The sequence below is a fragment of the Didymosphaeria variabile genome, assembly GCF_027946475.1.
Source record: "Didymosphaeria variabile strain IMI 356815 chromosome Unknown scaffold_7, whole genome shotgun sequence".
NCBI lineage: Eukaryota > Fungi > Ascomycota > Dothideomycetes > Pleosporales > Didymosphaeriaceae > Didymosphaeria > Didymosphaeria variabile.
Window position 1 is genome coordinate 752,131 of NW_026611626.1, and position 16,606 is coordinate 768,736.

Consider the following 16,606-nt stretch of genomic DNA (forward strand, 5'->3'; position numbering starts at 1 on the left):
CCTGGGAGATTGGCCCCTCTTTCAAACAGGCGTGCCTTGGCCGCTTTGACCTATTGACAGCAAACGTCTCGGATTGGTGCGGGCATTGGATGCCTCATGCATGGCTGTGCGAACAAGAGGTCTTCCTTCCGGACATGATGCGCAAAGGGACGGCGCGGGTCACTCGGCAACGCGACAGCTACCATTATAGCGAATTGAGGATGTCAATAGAAATCCGTAGCACCTTGGCAAGCACGTTTTGTCGCCGCATAATATGCGACAGCCCAGCATGTTGAATAAGAGGTTAGCTTCTAGTTCAAAGTAGTTTAGTGCACGCCGGTCTACAGCTATCAGAGACCGGAGTTATTCACACAGTAACAGCACTGAACTCGTCTTCGATCGTTGTACGCTTTCCCTCTCTTCCTACCTCGAATAACGCTCTCTCTTTCGTTCTGCAGACACGTGTATTCTACAATGCCGGAAACGGCATCAGAGCGCCGCTCATCCTTCAGCAATCTAGAGGTCCACACGAACGTTTCAGAGACGTGGATGTACAAAGTTCCTGAATATTCAAGCGCACCTATAGCACTTGACCCACATGCATTACCGGAAGCAGTTCCGGATCAGGCCCTCATAAGGCCGTCTTCTGGGAACCCAGCGGTCAAACCTGCCGCCGTCGGCAATGGAAAAGAGATATATTACTTGCGACGACGACGGCGACTCATCATTTTTAGCGTTTTGATTGGCCTTGTGGTCATCATCGGTGCCGTCACTGGGGGGATCTTGGGCTCAAGACATTCGAAGCAGGCCGAAGAAACACAGAAGCCAACGGATGACCCAGATCATCAACCAAGCGAAAATAGCTCGCAAGTCCTCAGCACATCGAAGCTCAGCGCCGTAAACTGGACGAGTGGTGATGACACGGGCGTCCACTACCGTGCCGTCTTTTGGCAAGCAGTCACACATGACTTGATGGCATCAATATGGGAATCAGAATCAAATGAGTGGACTCTGGTCAACCTGACCCTCGGCGGAACTATAGATGCGGATAATGCATACGATAAACAATTCAATCCAGCAAAACCAGGTACACCACTCGCGGCCACTGTGCGTCTTCACCCCTGGCCAAAGTTCAACACAATCGCACTTTTCTATCTCTCAGAGCAAAACACGGTTGAGCAAATGAACACAAATGTAATAACGGCAAAGACGGGCTGGAATGCGTGTTGTCTGTCAAACATGGGCGTCAAACATCCTGCAGCAAACGACTCGCAACTTGCGGCTTTTAGTATGTCTTGCAAAGGAAGTCAATGCGAGCATGATTGGATACATATCACCTTTCAGATGGCGGGTGGTGAGCTTGCTTTGATAAGTCAACAGGACTGGGGAAAGCGGCAGGATGCGACTGGTACAGACCCACAAATGGGTACAGGGCTCACTATGACTTCCACCGGATCACAAAGCTCGAGCGATAATATCACCTTCATTCCGAAGTTATATCTCCAGACGCCGACAGAGCTACAAGAGAAGTTATGGTATGATGCAGGACCTAGTAAGTATAACTTGAGTGTCTTTCGCCGTGCGCTGGCTGACCTAGACATAGGAACGAGAGTAGAGGCGTCACGTACAGCTTCCGATGGGAGTCCACTACAACTATCATCCGCTATCATCCCTGCTTCCGGAGCTTCAGCATCAACTTCGAATGACCTGCTACTCCTGTCCACCGCCGGTGACGGGAGTCAGTTACTTATGAATCAGTACAGCAATCAAACAGGAAACTGGACGGGGAGTTCCACACCTGAGTTTGCAAAAGCTCCATCGACGTTCAACTTCACAGCGGGTGCATTAGTAGCTGCTCCAGACGAGGCACGATTTATAGGGCTAGAAAGTAATGGGACGATACAGTCCTTCAAGATAAGCAAGAACGCCGCAACGCAGTGGGAATATGATGGCGTTGTTCTTCCAAATTGATCGCGCAGCACTCCTCATAGTTGTTCTCATAAGAGAAGTACTACGGGGTAACAAGATAGACAGGTGTATATACAGATAATGGGTAACAAGACAATGATAGTCTTGAGCGGCTAAGAAGAAGTCGTCACAATTTCTCTAGATATCAGTCCATAGGATCGTACCGCCGCCGGTTCCTCAGCCTATTGAGATCTAGGACTTCATTTTGATCCTTAGATTTCCAGAAACTTGCTCGTTCCTGCTGATAATCCACGTCATCCCTTCGGTCGTGCCACTTACAAGAAGACCAGCCAAACTCCTCTGCGTAGAGCTCTAAAAGGGCATTATTGTTCAACTCACGCCATTCCGGCAGACATAAAACCACACTTTCTTCGCTCTGCACAATCTCAAAGATATCCGGGTCAGACACTCGATTTTCTAACGTTGCCGGAGTTGGCTCATCCGGCTTCTGGCAATGAAGCCTCTGGGACGCCAGCTTGAACATGGGCACGTAAGGCCCGTTGAGATCCGCGCGAGCGCGTCTATGGCGTCGCACCGCAGCACGACTCGCCATTTGGATCTCAAGCGATAAGCACTTGATAAGGTACCTATTTTGAGCTCGTGGGTCGTCCCGAACAGAGGGAAGCTGCCGAGAGTCACGCATCGCAGCGTCCATCTGCATACAATCAGTCTGATGCACATAATGTCCCACGCAACGAATATTTTGATAAGAGAGTGTGATGAACATACCATCTCATCGCGAAACTTCCGAAGCAGCATTTCCTCTCGAAAGAGAGCGTCTAGAGCCGCGCGCCAATCAAAACGAAGAACAAGGCCATCTTCGCTCGCTTCCAATCCCGGAAGCTCGCTGTCATTGATAATATAACCACCTCTCAATTCACCAGTATCTCCAAACCCTTCGCCAAAGCGCAAAATCAATTCTGGATTTGGGGCATTCAGTCTCTCGTACGTTGATGCCTTCAAAAGATCTTCCGTTTCTTTACTGAAAGCACCGTCCCGGCCCGGAACTTGTTTGTAGGTAGCGATACCCTCAGTCAACGACGCATGGGGGCCAACATAAGCGTAGTCGAATGAGTACCATACGCCGTGGTATACCGTAATTGACAGCTTGGGTAACCAGAAGCTCTCGAAACGGTTCTCAATGCGGCGCCGTTGGAAGTGGGAGAGGTTGCGTAACTGGGTCCATACGTATGCGGGGTCTTCGTCGCCACAGGATTCAACCAGGGCAGTGAGAATCTCTTCTTTTATTTCGGCTGGAAGGGTAGACATGCTGCTTCTGCCAACTGGCGCGCCTACAGGAGTGATTTTAAAGAGGGCGTTCTGGTGCATGCAGATAGAGAGCAGTGGGCCGACGTCAAAAGGTCGTTGTTCAGGCAGCAATTGAGCATTTGCCAGACCAGCGCTTCCCTATTCAGGATTAGCGCCAAATACATGGGTTGCTCAAGAACTTCGTACGGTGGTGAAGAGATAATCGTGATGACTCCTACGGTGTGTAGACGACTCGACGGAAACGGGAACTTTTGCGTCTTGACATATTTCGATTCTTCGAGTTTTGACATCGTCTTATCTTACAGACGCACCGACTATCATTCTCTACACCCGTCTTCCCTTTGCCAACCTAATCAAACATCCTTACTTTTTTGTGCTCATTTAGCACAAGTCATCTCCCAGTGACGTAAACGGGTTTAGAATTTGCCTGGCCCTTTTCACCGGATGAAGCCCTTCGGTCCACCCCACCGACCCTTGACCATATGGTTCTGGTACACCCATGGGAAGAAATCCTTCTTTAGATAGTAGAAAGCCCTCTTTGGAGTGGCTTGATCGAACAGCTTCCCGAACGTCTCCTTCGGTACACCACCGTACTTGAACTCCGCCAGCAACACCTTGCCATACTCAGTCAACAACGGGCATGACGTATATCCGTCATAGCCAGTCTCGACTTCCTGTCCATTCATACTTCGTAGCATGTTGCTAACTAAAACGGGAGCTTGAGCGGTGACCGCGGCGGCGGTCTTAGAAGTTGGAAGCGAAGACGCATCGCCGGCGGACCAGACGTTGGCGAACTTCTTGTGTTGGAGCGTTGCTTGATCGACGTCGACGTAGCCGGCTTGGTCAGCGAGAGCGCTGTTCTTAACGAAGGGATATGGGCCCATCTTCGGTACTGCGTGTAGTAGATCGAATCTCTTCGTGACTTTGTCCCCGCCGTCAGGACGCGCGAAGATGGCAGTGTCACCGTTGATTTCGACGAGATCGTGTTGGAAGAGACCTTCAATGCCCCTCTCTTTGCGCAGCGCCTCCAGAGTGGCGCTGTACTTGGGTACACCGAACATGACAGGAAGGCCGGTTGCGAAGGAGATGTTGATGGATGATGAGGAAGGGTCTTTGTAGTTGTATGAGCCTGTGCGTTGCCAATGGTCCGAAGCCAGCCACATGATCTTTTGAGGAGCACCTGCACACTTAATCGCTCCAGCTGGGTGGGTGAAAATGGCATTACCCTTCTTGAAGTCCTTGATGTTCCTCGAAGCTTTGTCGCAAGTATCGTACTTGAAGATGGTTGATACTAGCGATTTTGGGTCAGCCAAAGCCTCGGGCAGACCCTTGATCGTGCTAGTATCGACATTAATACCAGGGGCAACAACCAGCTGCTCGTAGTTCACTTTGTCACCGTTGCTAAGCGTAATGAGGTTCTCTTCCGGTGCAAATGCGCCCACTTGCTCGTTATAAAACTTGAGCTTCGGATCGACGAGCTTTGTAAGAGGTTGCCGCAGGTCTTCCTTGTTCTTCAAGCCTCCACCTACTAAGGTCCATCCAGGTTGGTAGTGATGCCACTCGGCTGGGTCGACAATCGCAATATCATCTTGAGAAAACTTTCCGGTTCGTAGGAGCTGGTGGCTGACTGTCATTCCCGCTGTGCCTCCGCCAACCACCACTACCTTGTGACTTCGAGACGAAGAAACGGCGGGCGCTACCGACGCGAATGTCCGAACATGGGCAGCGGAAGCTGCTTTTTGGCACGCGCCAGAAGTCCAAAGGAGAGTTGCCATTGTTTTGGATAGAGAGGCGGAGTCGTGCGTGAAGTGTAAGTTCAAGTGTGGTAAAAACAAAGGCTCCTCAGGCACGAGCGATTTTGGCGACTGTTTAGGATAGTGGGCGCCAGTTGAGTATGAAAGTACCAGATCTAGGCAACAATATCACGATTTCGAAAACTGATATTCGCTCCGCAAGCTTCACCCACAAAACCCCAAAGAAGCGTCGTCACAAGGGGTTGCGAACTTGCGCTGGTGATAATTTTATCGGCGCCGTTAGGTGGCTAGGCTTTACTAAGCCGATGGCGTGATGCAATTGTCCACTTCGGGTTAGCGTGACTTAAATTCCTCGAAGGACAGCCAACAACTACGCACAAGCTTTAGTTTCCTTTGCCCCATTTCCAATGCTACATACAATGTTTAGAACCCTTTGTAATGGCATGTTCAGACTGAGTTTCGAAAGTTCCTGCCGACAACGTGGTCGATGCACGTACGTGCTGGGGCTTCTGCGATGGACGCTCAGTAACAGTCGTCAATTACTTATGAGCATGTCAATCTTGGCTCAAAGATAGAATATCCACGATAGCTAAAGGTTTTGAGAACTGGTAGAGATACTGATGTTGCCCAGTACTAAAAACTGACAGACCTGCAGTCACTTATGCAGAGGAAGACTTTAATTTCCCAATTTCTAGTCTTTTCCAGCAAGGCTTTCAAGCTTGGATATTTCCATTCCCGAAGTATGACCTCGCTCCAAGATATTAATAGAGATTCCCTTGAGTAAGAGGCATCTATTCCACCTGTAACAGCCCTATTAGCAAACCGAGCATGGCCGCATGAGAACCCGATGACGAGAAAAGCAAATTTTTAAAACCGGAACCCCTCGAACAGCTTCAATCTCGCGATGGTGATTCCCTGTCGATGACCAGTCCCAGGTCGATGAGTATGCTTGTCGGGCGTTTCCTGCGGCTTCTTCGAGCTTGTATTAACCTTCCATTTCGACGTTGCTTTCGATTTCGACGTTGCTTTCCACCTCGAGCCTGCTTGCGTTCCTGATGTCAGTGGTGCCATCTGTGAGTGTTCCACTACTTCGCCGGCGTCATGGTGATCATCCGCAAGCATTAGATTGTGTCTGCCCCTGCCATACGCTGAGCAAATCTTAGCATGAGCTTGGCACTCTACTTCCAATAACTTGACTGGATCGTCCCTGGAGAACATTAGACGATGCGTCTCCGTATTCGACGATATTCAACCCACTGAAAAGGCCTTGTAGTACTGCTGAATGTGCCGTCTGCGCTAACAGATAAGGTGAGACAATCTCAGATTGTGTGGTTCTACGGCGTGGTCAGAACAAATCCCATCTGCTTGCTGTTTGTTCAGCGATCGTCATCTAGATAAGGTATATTAGGGCCCTCTGTGCCTGCGAGCGCCCTTATCCTTTATCGTCGCCTCACTCCGCCCATAGGTCTCTTGATTGCCTACTATTCCTCCCTTACCTCCAAGGGGGACATTTACTGTCGTTACTGTCTATTTTCTTATGTTAGCGCTACTGCTAATTGTTTCAATCATTTTATATAAGCTTTTTCTAATTAGTTTTTCTGGTTCAGTTAGCCTTCTAGCCAGCACTTTCTTCAAGTACGTACGCCTTCAAAGGACTCGATTTACCCAGCAAAGGCAGCCAGTACCCCCGCTAAATACACGCATAACATCGATATGTGCTCATACCCTACGCGTGATGAGGTGGCGACGTAGAAGATGAGTAGTTACGACCTTTTCGGGTGGAGGCCGTATTGCAGACCAGAGTCTGCTCGCGCTGTCTTCTGGGGTTGAGCAGGGATGGGCAGCATTGTTTAGTGAAAGGAAACTTACAATGTGGTCTGGAGGATTTGGGGGTGAAAGACCGTGTTCGTGCATAATGCACGAGACATTGTATAGGCGCAGCATTTGGTTTAAAAAGGTGGAAGCCCACCTGCTCCAAAATTATCCCAGAAAACGATCAGCTACAGCACGAGCCCAAAAGCAAAAACTCAACCCTACCTTCACATCTTTCCAAAGAAGCGATCGTAACCCTTCCGTGCTTCACGAGAGCCAGTCAACCCGCGTTGCCCCTGAAACTTAGGCACAGTACGGAACCGGTCCCCCATCACAACAGAGCAACTGTACCTAACTCAAAGTTCTACTTGTGATCCAACGCTCCCTTGAAGGGCAACGCTGAACCCCCACAAAAACCTGGATATGCAACCAGGCACCGAGCCCTCGCCTTTGCCATCGTCCGGTACGATGCACGGCACGGATTCACCGCACGCAGAGCGCCGTCGCCATCCTCGCCGTAGACGCGATTTCGGCCAGCAGAAACAGACACCTGCTCAACCATATAAGACAGGGAAGGATCGTCAGGCGCAGGACGCTGACAATTCGGAAGAGATTGGCAGGGCAGAAGCTGCCAATGGAGCAGAGGAGAGCAATGGGACCGAAGACCCAGAAGCCGTCGCCCTTTACGATTGCTCAATCTGCACAGGGGAGTTTCTCATGAAAGACGGTATAGTCTCATGCGCAGAGCATTTCATCTGCAATGACTGCGTCGTCCAGACATTCACGCTTGCAGCGGAGAATCCAGTCTCCGGCATCTTCCCGGTCAAGTGCTGTATGAAAGCCTCCGGTAGCCGTCGCGGCCCGATCATTCTTCGGCGTCGCTTGGTACAGCAACTCCTGCCACATGAAGTCAATGAGACCTACGGCCGAAAGGAGCAAGAGTATTACACGCCGCCTGCTCTGAAGCTATACTGCGTGGACTATCGAGCTTGGCTTCCACCGAAAACTTTTCAGGATAAGGGGCAGTATAGCCTAGCCACCTGCGCATGCGGAACGACCATGTGCGTGGGATGCAAAGGCGCATGGCAAGAGCACCACCGCTGCACCGATCCGAACGACCCCGACGCGAAGCCCGACTGGCTACCGCCGTACTCCGACGACTGCCGCATCAAGAAGTGCCCTGGATGCCGCATGTACATCGAGCATGAGTCAGCGTGCAACCATATGACGTGCCAATTCTGCCGTTATGAATGGTGCTTCATTTGCTTGCTGCCCTGGGAGGACTTCCACGCTGCTGACGGTTGCCCCGTATATAGAGATCCTGAAGATGGGTATGACGATGAGGGGTACGAGAACACCGAGCGAGGGCTCCATCGCGATACGGGTCTCAACCGAGAAGGTCTGAACCGGAAAGGTGAAGAGCCCCTCGCCGCGCAGGATAGCAATATTGGTCCTAATCATTGGGACTACGACAGCGACCGGGACTCGAATGATGGCGACGACTATGCCGACCATCACGAACACCAGGGTGAGCTGTACGGCTGGGGCGAACACCAGGGTGAGCTTTACGGCTGGGGCACCATCTATCAGCCGGAACCCATTGTCCACATCGATCCAGAAGAGGAAGCGGAACGCGAGTATCGCGACCAACTGGATACCACATTCCCTCTCGCTGAGCATTCATTCGACTCCCTGACGACCGCGCGCATCGACTGCGGACATACGTGGAGCTACCGCAACACCGGTGACTCATGCTCAGTCTGCGACTACACGATGCCGTACTTCCACTTCAGGTGTTCCACCTGCGGGGTCATCGCGTGCGACTTCTGTAGAAGTGACTGGACGCGACGCCTGGAGTTCCACGTTCCGCACGCCTCCAACATGGTCGCTGTGCTCGAGTGGGCGGAGAAGGGCGAGGTGCCGTTCAAGACGCATAAGAAAGCTTTCTGGCGCGCCATGCACGAGGCCGATGCAGTACCGGTGTGGAGCATCTCTCTGATGTTCCAGCAGTATGAGAAGTCGCTGTTTGAACTACAGCCATTCTTATATTTCGACTTCGGGATCAAGGAGATGATCGACGCTCTAGAGCAGGAGATGGAGAGGGATGAATTGTACATCGCGGAGGAAGACGTTGGCTTCGCGGGGAATGCGATGACTTTCCGCTTGGATACGAACCCCTTCGCGCCCTTGTTGTGGTAATGGAGGCGAAGTTTGGGCGAAGGTCCAATCGACTGGATGGCCATAATATTGTGGCGCGTTATGATTATGAGCCGAGGTGCTGGCACCTAAAGTCTTTCCAGCAGAAGCAAGAGGGAGTTCTTTTTTTTCTCACGTTCTGTTAGGCGGCATCTATGGGGATGAATGTAGTATAATTTGTTAGACTATTGAGTAATTATGCTTGGAGAATTTTAAATTGCTAAGAGGCTGCTTACTAGTACTAATAGCACAGTTAACCTCTGCATCGCTTTCCCACTTCTATCCTCCTACATCTCCCATACCCTTATCTACATACGTGCGCCGCCTAGATATCGATCATGCTTGCGCTGCTGATTGGTGACGCTAGAAAGGACTTCCGTCTATACGACGCCTATCCTCTTTTAGAGTACCCTCCGCCTGATAATACTCTGAAACAACGCAAGGGAGAGTTGTCAGGCTATCATACGGCATGTACATTCGTCGTCAACTGTACAAAGCGCTATCTCTTCGCGTTCAGGTCGGACATTGAACATTGCGCTTGATGCGTTAGGCTTTCAGTACAAGGAACCGAGACCTTTCACATTGTGCGAGACGAACACATACCTGTCTCTTGCATGCACGACAAATACATGCCATAATCCGAGTCTTCCAACCAGAATTTTCCATTCACACATCATCACTCAGTCATTCCGTCGAAATTAGAAATAGTGACACCAACACAGCCACACGCCACAACTCATCATCGTAACCTCCCTAGTAATTTTCCATTTCTACATTTCAAACCCTATAAACCACACCTAAAACATCTGCCTATTCCGCATCTCCACCGGCAGAAACACCATCACAAACGCAGCGAGCCAAATCCCGCCCGCCCCCAACCACAAAATGCCCGAGCTCTTGTCCGCAAGGTAGCTCGCGCCCGCGAACGGCGCGACGATGCCCGACAAGCGGCCGAGGCAGGAGAGCATGCCGCTGACGCTACCGCGGTAGCTTGTGTCGAAGAGTTCGGGTGCAGAGGCGTACAGGACGGCGTTGAAATACTGGTGGGGGTTAGTGGACAATACATTCTTATGCAGGGGGAAAACGTGGCAGAGGTTCTTACGGTCTGCATGATATACTCGAGGGCATTGAGACCCACGTAGCCTGCGGTGTTTTCGACCTGGGTGTACATGGCCATTGCGAGACCCTGGCAGACGGCGGAGAAGACAAGCGACCATTTGCGACCGACGAGCGGCATCTGCACTGAGACTAGGGCGAGGAGAGCTCCGATGATGCCGGGGGCGTAGATGATGATGTATTGCTGGTAGGTGTCTGATACGGAACCTCGGCCGTCTGAGACGTTGTTCCGGAGGAGGATAATGGGCAGGAAGGAGCTGGCGAGATTGAAGGACCAGTAGTCGCCCTGAGAGTGAGATTAGCATGATTCGATGATATGGAAAGGGTAGTATTACCATGTAGGCGATAGCGAGAAGAATGAAGATGAAGAGCTGTAGTCTGTTCGCGAAGACTCCCTTCAAGCGCGCGAACTCCTTGACGAAACCCCTGCCTACGTTCTTCGCGGTCTGGGCTCGCGTTTGTGGGCCACCGGTAGGAACAACCGAGACGTTGGAGTCTGTTTCGTCGATCGCCGCGAACATGTCCAAGGTCAAGGTTGGCGGTAGTGCGCGATTGAATTTCGCAATCTTGTGCAGCACTTCGATGGCTTCAGCCTCCCTGCCCCTGCTAAGCAAAAACTTTGGCGACTCGTAAAAGTTGAACACGAAGAAGCGTAGGAAAAAGATGAATAGAGTTACGCAACCGAGGATAATGACCTCGTAGCGCCAACCCATGTTGCTTGAAACGGTGCAGCAAGCCTCTCCCGCGCCAACGGCCTTGCACGAAGGTAGATCAACATCGCAGCGCCATTTGGCTGCAGTGCCGTACGCTATGCCGGACGCAGCAATAACGCCAATGGGTTGCCAAAGCGACAAGAGGGCGACCAGGTTGCGGCGACTCTGCGGAAGAAATTCCAGAGCGATGGTAGCGTCGATGGGAATGTTGCCTCCCAATCCAAGAGACGCGAGAAAATAAATTCCACACACGGCTTCGTAGTTGTACTTTGGAGCAGCCTGAAAGACAGTCAGCTACATGTCGGGCTTAACGATGCACACCACCGGAGACTTACAATAAGAAGTCCGAAAACGGAAGTGATCAAGCAGGTCAAATTGAACGCCCATTTTCTCCCGATAACATCGACCAACAAGCCAAACGTCAGCGCCCCAATAGCAAGTCCAGCATTGGCTAGCGACCAGATGTCTCCTGTTCGCGCATCTGGGACATCCATCTCCTGGTACACGGCGGTAGCGATCAGGCCAATGCCCTGAGACCATGCAAGGTCAAGAAAGTATCCAAAACCGCAGAGAAACCAGATGCATATCTGGTATCTTCCCATACCAAAATTGTCCAACTCAACGTTGATGAGCGCAGCCTTCTTTTCGAATGTGGTCATAGGATTCGCGGCTGTACCCTTAAGAATCGCTCCGAAGGAGATGTCCGTCGACGACACCCGCTCGACATCATTGTAAATTGGAACATCGACCTTGGACCGTGTCTTCTCGATTGGAGGCTTCTGCGCCTCATCTAGCCCTACCGTAGGGTCGTTATAAGAGCTGGTCGCCATGTCCCAAACAAAGAAAAAGTCGACAGCTGGACACGCGAGGTGAGCGCATGCAAAGGGCCAGGCAAATGCAGGGTTTCACATGGCGCGCCAGGGTAATATATCCAACAGTAAGAGGCGCACTGTGAAGGCGCTACTGACTACCTCACGCACTAGGATCTATGCGACGAGCCGCTAACATCTACGCGATCGAATAAGAGCTGTGGGGTTTGCAGATTCGCGGCGCAAGACCCAACTTGATAAGGCAAGACGAATGGGATCGCTTTGTGAGGACGTGTATCCATGACGACATGTACGGAAATCCGCCTGCGTCGTACTCCGTTGCCAGAATTTTTTCGAGCTTGCGATCTCGAGGTGATGCCTCTAGGCTTTGAGGCCCACGATGCTACCAGTAGTGCCAGGCCTAAGTGAAGAAATTCGATGCAGGATAGCAAGAGAAGAACACGATTGGAGATGCTCCGAGGAGCAAGTGGCCAAAGCTGTGGACTTCGAACTTCGGACACGGCCGCCTGGGCCATGAGTGGCCGGATGCGTGAACGGGTTACACAGACTTTGACGGCACGTGCGGTCACCGTTCGGTGTCCCCGGGGAGCTGGTCGCTGCTCAGAGTTGGTTGAAGACGGCGGTTCCTGGCTAAGGTGACCGTGAACGGGACGGGTGCACTAATGACGTAATCCAACTTGAATCATGTTCAACCGGTAGACGTTCATCGAATCTTATATCAACAATGCCATTTGACATCCCGAATCAAGAAAATCGCACACCCACGACAAGGAATGGACTTGCCGCAAAGACATGTCACGAGGCTCCAATTGGTGACAGAATCATCCAACCTGCATGCGCCACCTGACGAGCCAAGCCGCGCGCCTGTGCCGCGTTTCCCATGTGCGGACTACATGATTCGCGCGAGATTACCATGCATGTCACCATGCGCACTTTTCGTACTTGAGGGCTACCTAGATTATGCCAGTCACATGACCCTGTCTACTCTAATTGGCCTTACAGCTCTATCGCGCTTGTCTGATTGGCTTGATACAGCACGTGACTGGCAAATGAGGCAGCACGGAAATACTTCAGAGTATAGACGCTCTGACGTAGCTCTTAAACGCAACATTCTGTAGAAGTCTGTAACCACTGCCTTCAACGCATAGCTTTTAAGCGTTCTATCTAGCCTGACGTCACTGGATCTTTCTAGATATAGTGATTATTCCTATTGCAAAGCAAGCTTCAGCCATACCTTGGATATCATTGTCGTTAAATTCAGCCACACGTGAGCGCGATCTTGGATGGGAGTCTCGGGACACTGTATCATTTTTCCTGGTCGGTCCTTTACAGGGTATCTGTTGATACTCCTGGTCAAAGCCTTTACCGAGCAAAGTCTTTATCGAGATAATCCTCGGGGACCGGGCTGGGACAGACTCCGACCAAGTCGAGGCCGTGGTAGAAGAACAGGTGTGGAGCTGAGAGGGGAATCTTGGAAACTGCAGGCGAATGCCCTTGTTGTACATCTGTGGTATGTTTTACATGTACCAAATAATGACTACGAAAGATTTCCTCGCGCGGACTGCTGCCTTCTGGTCAAAGGATTAGCGTTACAACAAACAATCTTGAGATATGTGTCTCTTACAAAAGCATCACTATTCTGTGGGCGGTGTGAGCAGCCTCGAAGGCTCATGCTTTGGCCTTCTGTAGATGTCTCGTAGACTGAACTTTGCCTTTGCCGCCTCTCCCTCATTTCCCCTTTCCATAGCCGCCAAACCGGCCTTCAGCTGCTCAAACTGAGCCCTTGTGTGGTGCAATTGGTTCGAAAGATCAGAATTCCTTCCAGCAAGCTCTTGACATTCTTTCTGAGAGGTACGGTTAAGCTCTTCCTTGACAGCTTTGACCTGTTCAAACTGACTCTCGAGAGTCGCATTCGTGATTTGAAGTCGCACATAGTCGTCCCGCAACTTTTCGAAGTCCTTCTGCTGCTGCAGAACTTGACGCTGGGATTTGTCCAGTTCCTCGCGTAGGTACTTCTCGAGCTTTGTCTCGGGTGTGTCTTGTGTCTGGATGCCCAGCGCTATCCTCTCTTCGAGCCTGATCTCGAGCTCTCGGTTGCGTAACTTCTCCTTGGTCAGCGCATCCTGTACTGAATCTAGCGAGGTCTTAAAGGAAGATTCTTTAGTTGTGAGCTCGTCGATGCACAAGTTTAGAGCGTCAGCCTGCTTGCGTAGTGCTTCAACGGTTCTTTGAGAGCCCTCATAGAGGCCTTTAGCATCTTGAAGGTCCTGTTGACCGCGTTCTCTCTCTGTAGTAAGAGTGTTTTCAGCTGCTTCTTTTCCTTCTTTGAGGGCAGAGTTCTCGGTCGTCAATTGGTAAACCTTAGAAATCAAAGCGGAAAGGTCCTTGCGAAGCGATTGGATGGTTCTTTGAGAGTCCCCATAGAGGCCTTTAGCCTCTTGAAGGTCCCGCTGGTTGCGTGACCTCTCTTTCGCGAATGCGTCTTCAGTTGAGTCTCGGGCTTTTTTGAGTGAAGAATTCTCAGTTGTGAGATCATTGATCTTCATTACCAGAGAGAAGATCTCATCAAAATACGCTGTAAGTCTTCTATATGGCTCGTTGGGTCCTTCGGCTGGAAGGACCTCACTCCCGATGTTGTCGATCTTCGTCCGCAGCCACACTATTGTCTTCTGCGACTCGTCATAGAGCGCGGTCTTCTCTTTCTCAGCCCGCACCGTTATCTCATCTTGCGCAAGTATCCGTCGAACCTCAGCAGTCGCAAATTCGGCATACGATTTCCACAACGCTTGAGACGCCTCTGAGAGAGACTTCGGCTGGTCCAACCAATACGTCCGTCGAGCCTCAGCAACAGCCAAGTCCGCACACCAGTACGACAAGGCATCGGGGTCTTCTAAGAGAGATCTCTGCAGGTTTAGCCAAAACTTTCGCGCGGCCTTAGTCAGTTTTGCAAGCCGTATCCATTCTTCTGCAAGCTCCGCTGACTGCTTGGTGTGCGCGTCACACACATTGTACGTCGCGAGATCTCGAATTTCCTTGAGTCCAAGGAAATACTTATCTCCAAGCGCATTCTCTACGAGTTTGATGTCGAGACTGTGACATCTTGGGACCATGGATTTACACTGAGCGCCTTGTGCGTCAAGGCATCGGCAGCGATGAGTTTTGCGGTCTAACTCTTGAATCTTGAAGACCTCATCAAACAATAAATTATTAGAAAGACTCATTGGCGGAGTTTCGGGGAGAGTAGGAATTTCGGAGAGAGTAAGTTCGAAATTGAAATTATAAGCCGCAGTGGAGTTCAGAGTCGATCCTGTACCGGTTCTAGGTTGAGAAGCGGACGTAGTGGTTATGTATGGGCGATACGTTTCCGAATGAGGGCGGTCGCGATGTAGGTGCCGAAGTCGGTGGTGAATTGTCCCTCTTGCCAGTCGTTTCACCTTCCTCAGTAACATTTGCCTGGGTCATTTCTTTGACTTCTTTGTCGTTCCCTTCAGCTGCAACTGCGCTATGTGGGCTTGGGACGGGGACAGTTAACACTTTGGCTTCAGGGAGGAAGTGAGAAAGATTCTGATGGCGAGATCGCTGAGGATGAAGTAGACTTTCTTCTTCCTCTTCAGACGTATCCCAAGTCCACTGAGTGGCAGATGGTCTCGCTGAACGTGGTAATTTGACTTTAATCCGGCGGCCGGTGGATGTATAGCGGCCGGTGCCGGCTTTAAACGATTTAAAAGCGAATGAAGTCTCTCTAGACGGAACATTCACGACGAACGACGGGTCTCCGCTCGGTTTAGGAGGGGTTGAATATGTAGCTGGCAATTGAAAGGCCATTTTCGCAAGAACAAATGTGCAGTTATTGTGACTAGACAATGTCTCTGTAAATGTGTGATGTTGGACTTGCTCCTTTCCATCTGAATTCCAATCGGTTGAACCAGATAAGTAGTCTGGCATTCGACTGCGCCGCAACGCAGGGGGCTATGTTTGAGACGGGAAGCGCCCGCCAAGTGTAGGGTGTGACCCCAGAAGAACGACTTTCGACCTATCAGAGACACGCTCTCCCTTTCCCTGCTAGCGTCAAACTTACTCTCACTCCCGTTACTCGTATCGCGATCTCTATCAGTGGTCTCATTGTAGGCCACTTTCCCTCCTTGGCAATGAAACCGCATCTTGAACACATGAGGAATCCTGCCAGGGTTCAGCGTAGCTCGCAGGGCTAGCAAGCAGCCCCTTCGCGATCCACGGCCCCCACCACCACTTGGGCACTGAACGAAACACCAACAAGTCGCATCGAAGCTATCCCCACAAACGTTGACTTTCAACAAGTGATAAAAAGTGCCGAAAGAGAACCGTCCCATCCTAGACATCACCGCTAAAAGACCGAAAAAAATCATCTTTGCCTAACATCGCGTGATACTGTGCCGAAAGAGAACCTCCAGGGCCCAGGACCAGGGATACTGCCCAGCCTACCTACCTCAAGGCTCCTCCCAAGCAAGCGCAGACGCTACTCAACGCCGCGCGCGACGCGGTCTAATCACGCATCGTGCCCAAGCAGATATGACGATTCAAGGGGACTGCATGTGGATTGTCTGTGAATTTCCACATGAGCGGAAAGTCTACGAGAAGCAACTCCTTTTAGAGGACAAAAGCGAGAACGACAACGACTTTCATGGGAATCTAGGTGGCCGTACGATTCCGTGGTTGCAAGCAATAGCTTTTGCTCTAGAGAGACCTTGCCGGGGAAAGGTATCAAAGAGTCGGATTGATTAGGCTTGGGTATGATTTGCTAAGGAACATGAGACCCATAGGTAACGTACGTAATTAGAATTGGAATCTGTGACGCAGTGAGGAGGTTCCGTCGTGGAGGTAAGCAAGGACTAATCTCGCTGAGTGATGCAGGTGAGAGAACAATTATCATCGAGTAGCAATAGACTACATCTTATATTATACCTGTACATTGCATATTACTTCAACACCA

The 16,606-nt window shown here is 50.9% G+C and overlaps 6 protein-coding genes across 6 annotated transcripts; 2 read left to right on the plus strand and 4 right to left on the minus strand.

Annotated features, from left to right (window-relative positions):
- Window positions 1-453: 453 nt before the first annotated feature.
- Window positions 454-1,950, plus strand: N0V89_009380 (uncharacterized protein; the record flags this gene model as incomplete). Its single annotated transcript, XM_056218131.1, has 1 exon — window positions 454-1,950. The coding sequence occupies one exon, from the start codon at window positions 454-456 to the stop codon at window positions 1,948-1,950; it is 1,497 nt and encodes a 498-aa protein (XP_056067396.1).
- A 142-nt stretch (window positions 1,951-2,092) lies between these two features.
- Window positions 2,093-3,216, minus strand: N0V89_009381 (uncharacterized protein; the record flags this gene model as incomplete). The annotated part of the gene is made up of 2 exons (XM_056218132.1): window positions 2,093-2,602; window positions 2,677-3,216. The coding sequence occupies 2 exons, from the start codon at window positions 3,214-3,216 to the stop codon at window positions 2,093-2,095; spliced, it is 1,050 nt and encodes a 349-aa protein (XP_056067397.1).
- A 437-nt stretch (window positions 3,217-3,653) lies between these two features.
- N0V89_009382 (uncharacterized protein) lies at window positions 3,654-4,850 on the minus strand (the record flags this gene model as incomplete). Its single annotated transcript, XM_056218133.1, has 1 exon — window positions 3,654-4,850. The coding sequence occupies one exon, from the start codon at window positions 4,848-4,850 to the stop codon at window positions 3,654-3,656; it is 1,197 nt and encodes a 398-aa protein (XP_056067398.1).
- A 2,355-nt stretch (window positions 4,851-7,205) lies between these two features.
- Window positions 7,206-8,981, plus strand: N0V89_009383 (uncharacterized protein; the record flags this gene model as incomplete). The annotated part of the gene is made up of 1 exon (XM_056218134.1): window positions 7,206-8,981. The coding sequence occupies one exon, from the start codon at window positions 7,206-7,208 to the stop codon at window positions 8,979-8,981; it is 1,776 nt and encodes a 591-aa protein (XP_056067399.1).
- A 794-nt stretch (window positions 8,982-9,775) lies between these two features.
- N0V89_009384 (uncharacterized protein) lies at window positions 9,776-11,637 on the minus strand (the record flags this gene model as incomplete). Its single annotated transcript, XM_056218135.1, has 4 exons — window positions 9,776-10,018; window positions 10,081-10,380; window positions 10,430-11,086; window positions 11,143-11,637. 4 exons carry the CDS (start codon window positions 11,635-11,637, stop codon window positions 9,776-9,778), a joined length of 1,695 nt encoding a protein of 564 aa, XP_056067400.1.
- Window positions 11,638-13,271: 1,634 nt separating this feature from the next.
- Window positions 13,272-14,747, minus strand: N0V89_009385 (uncharacterized protein; the record flags this gene model as incomplete). The annotated part of the gene is made up of 1 exon (XM_056218136.1): window positions 13,272-14,747. The coding sequence occupies one exon, from the start codon at window positions 14,745-14,747 to the stop codon at window positions 13,272-13,274; it is 1,476 nt and encodes a 491-aa protein (XP_056067401.1).
- Between the last annotated feature and the right edge of the window lie 1,859 nt (window positions 14,748-16,606).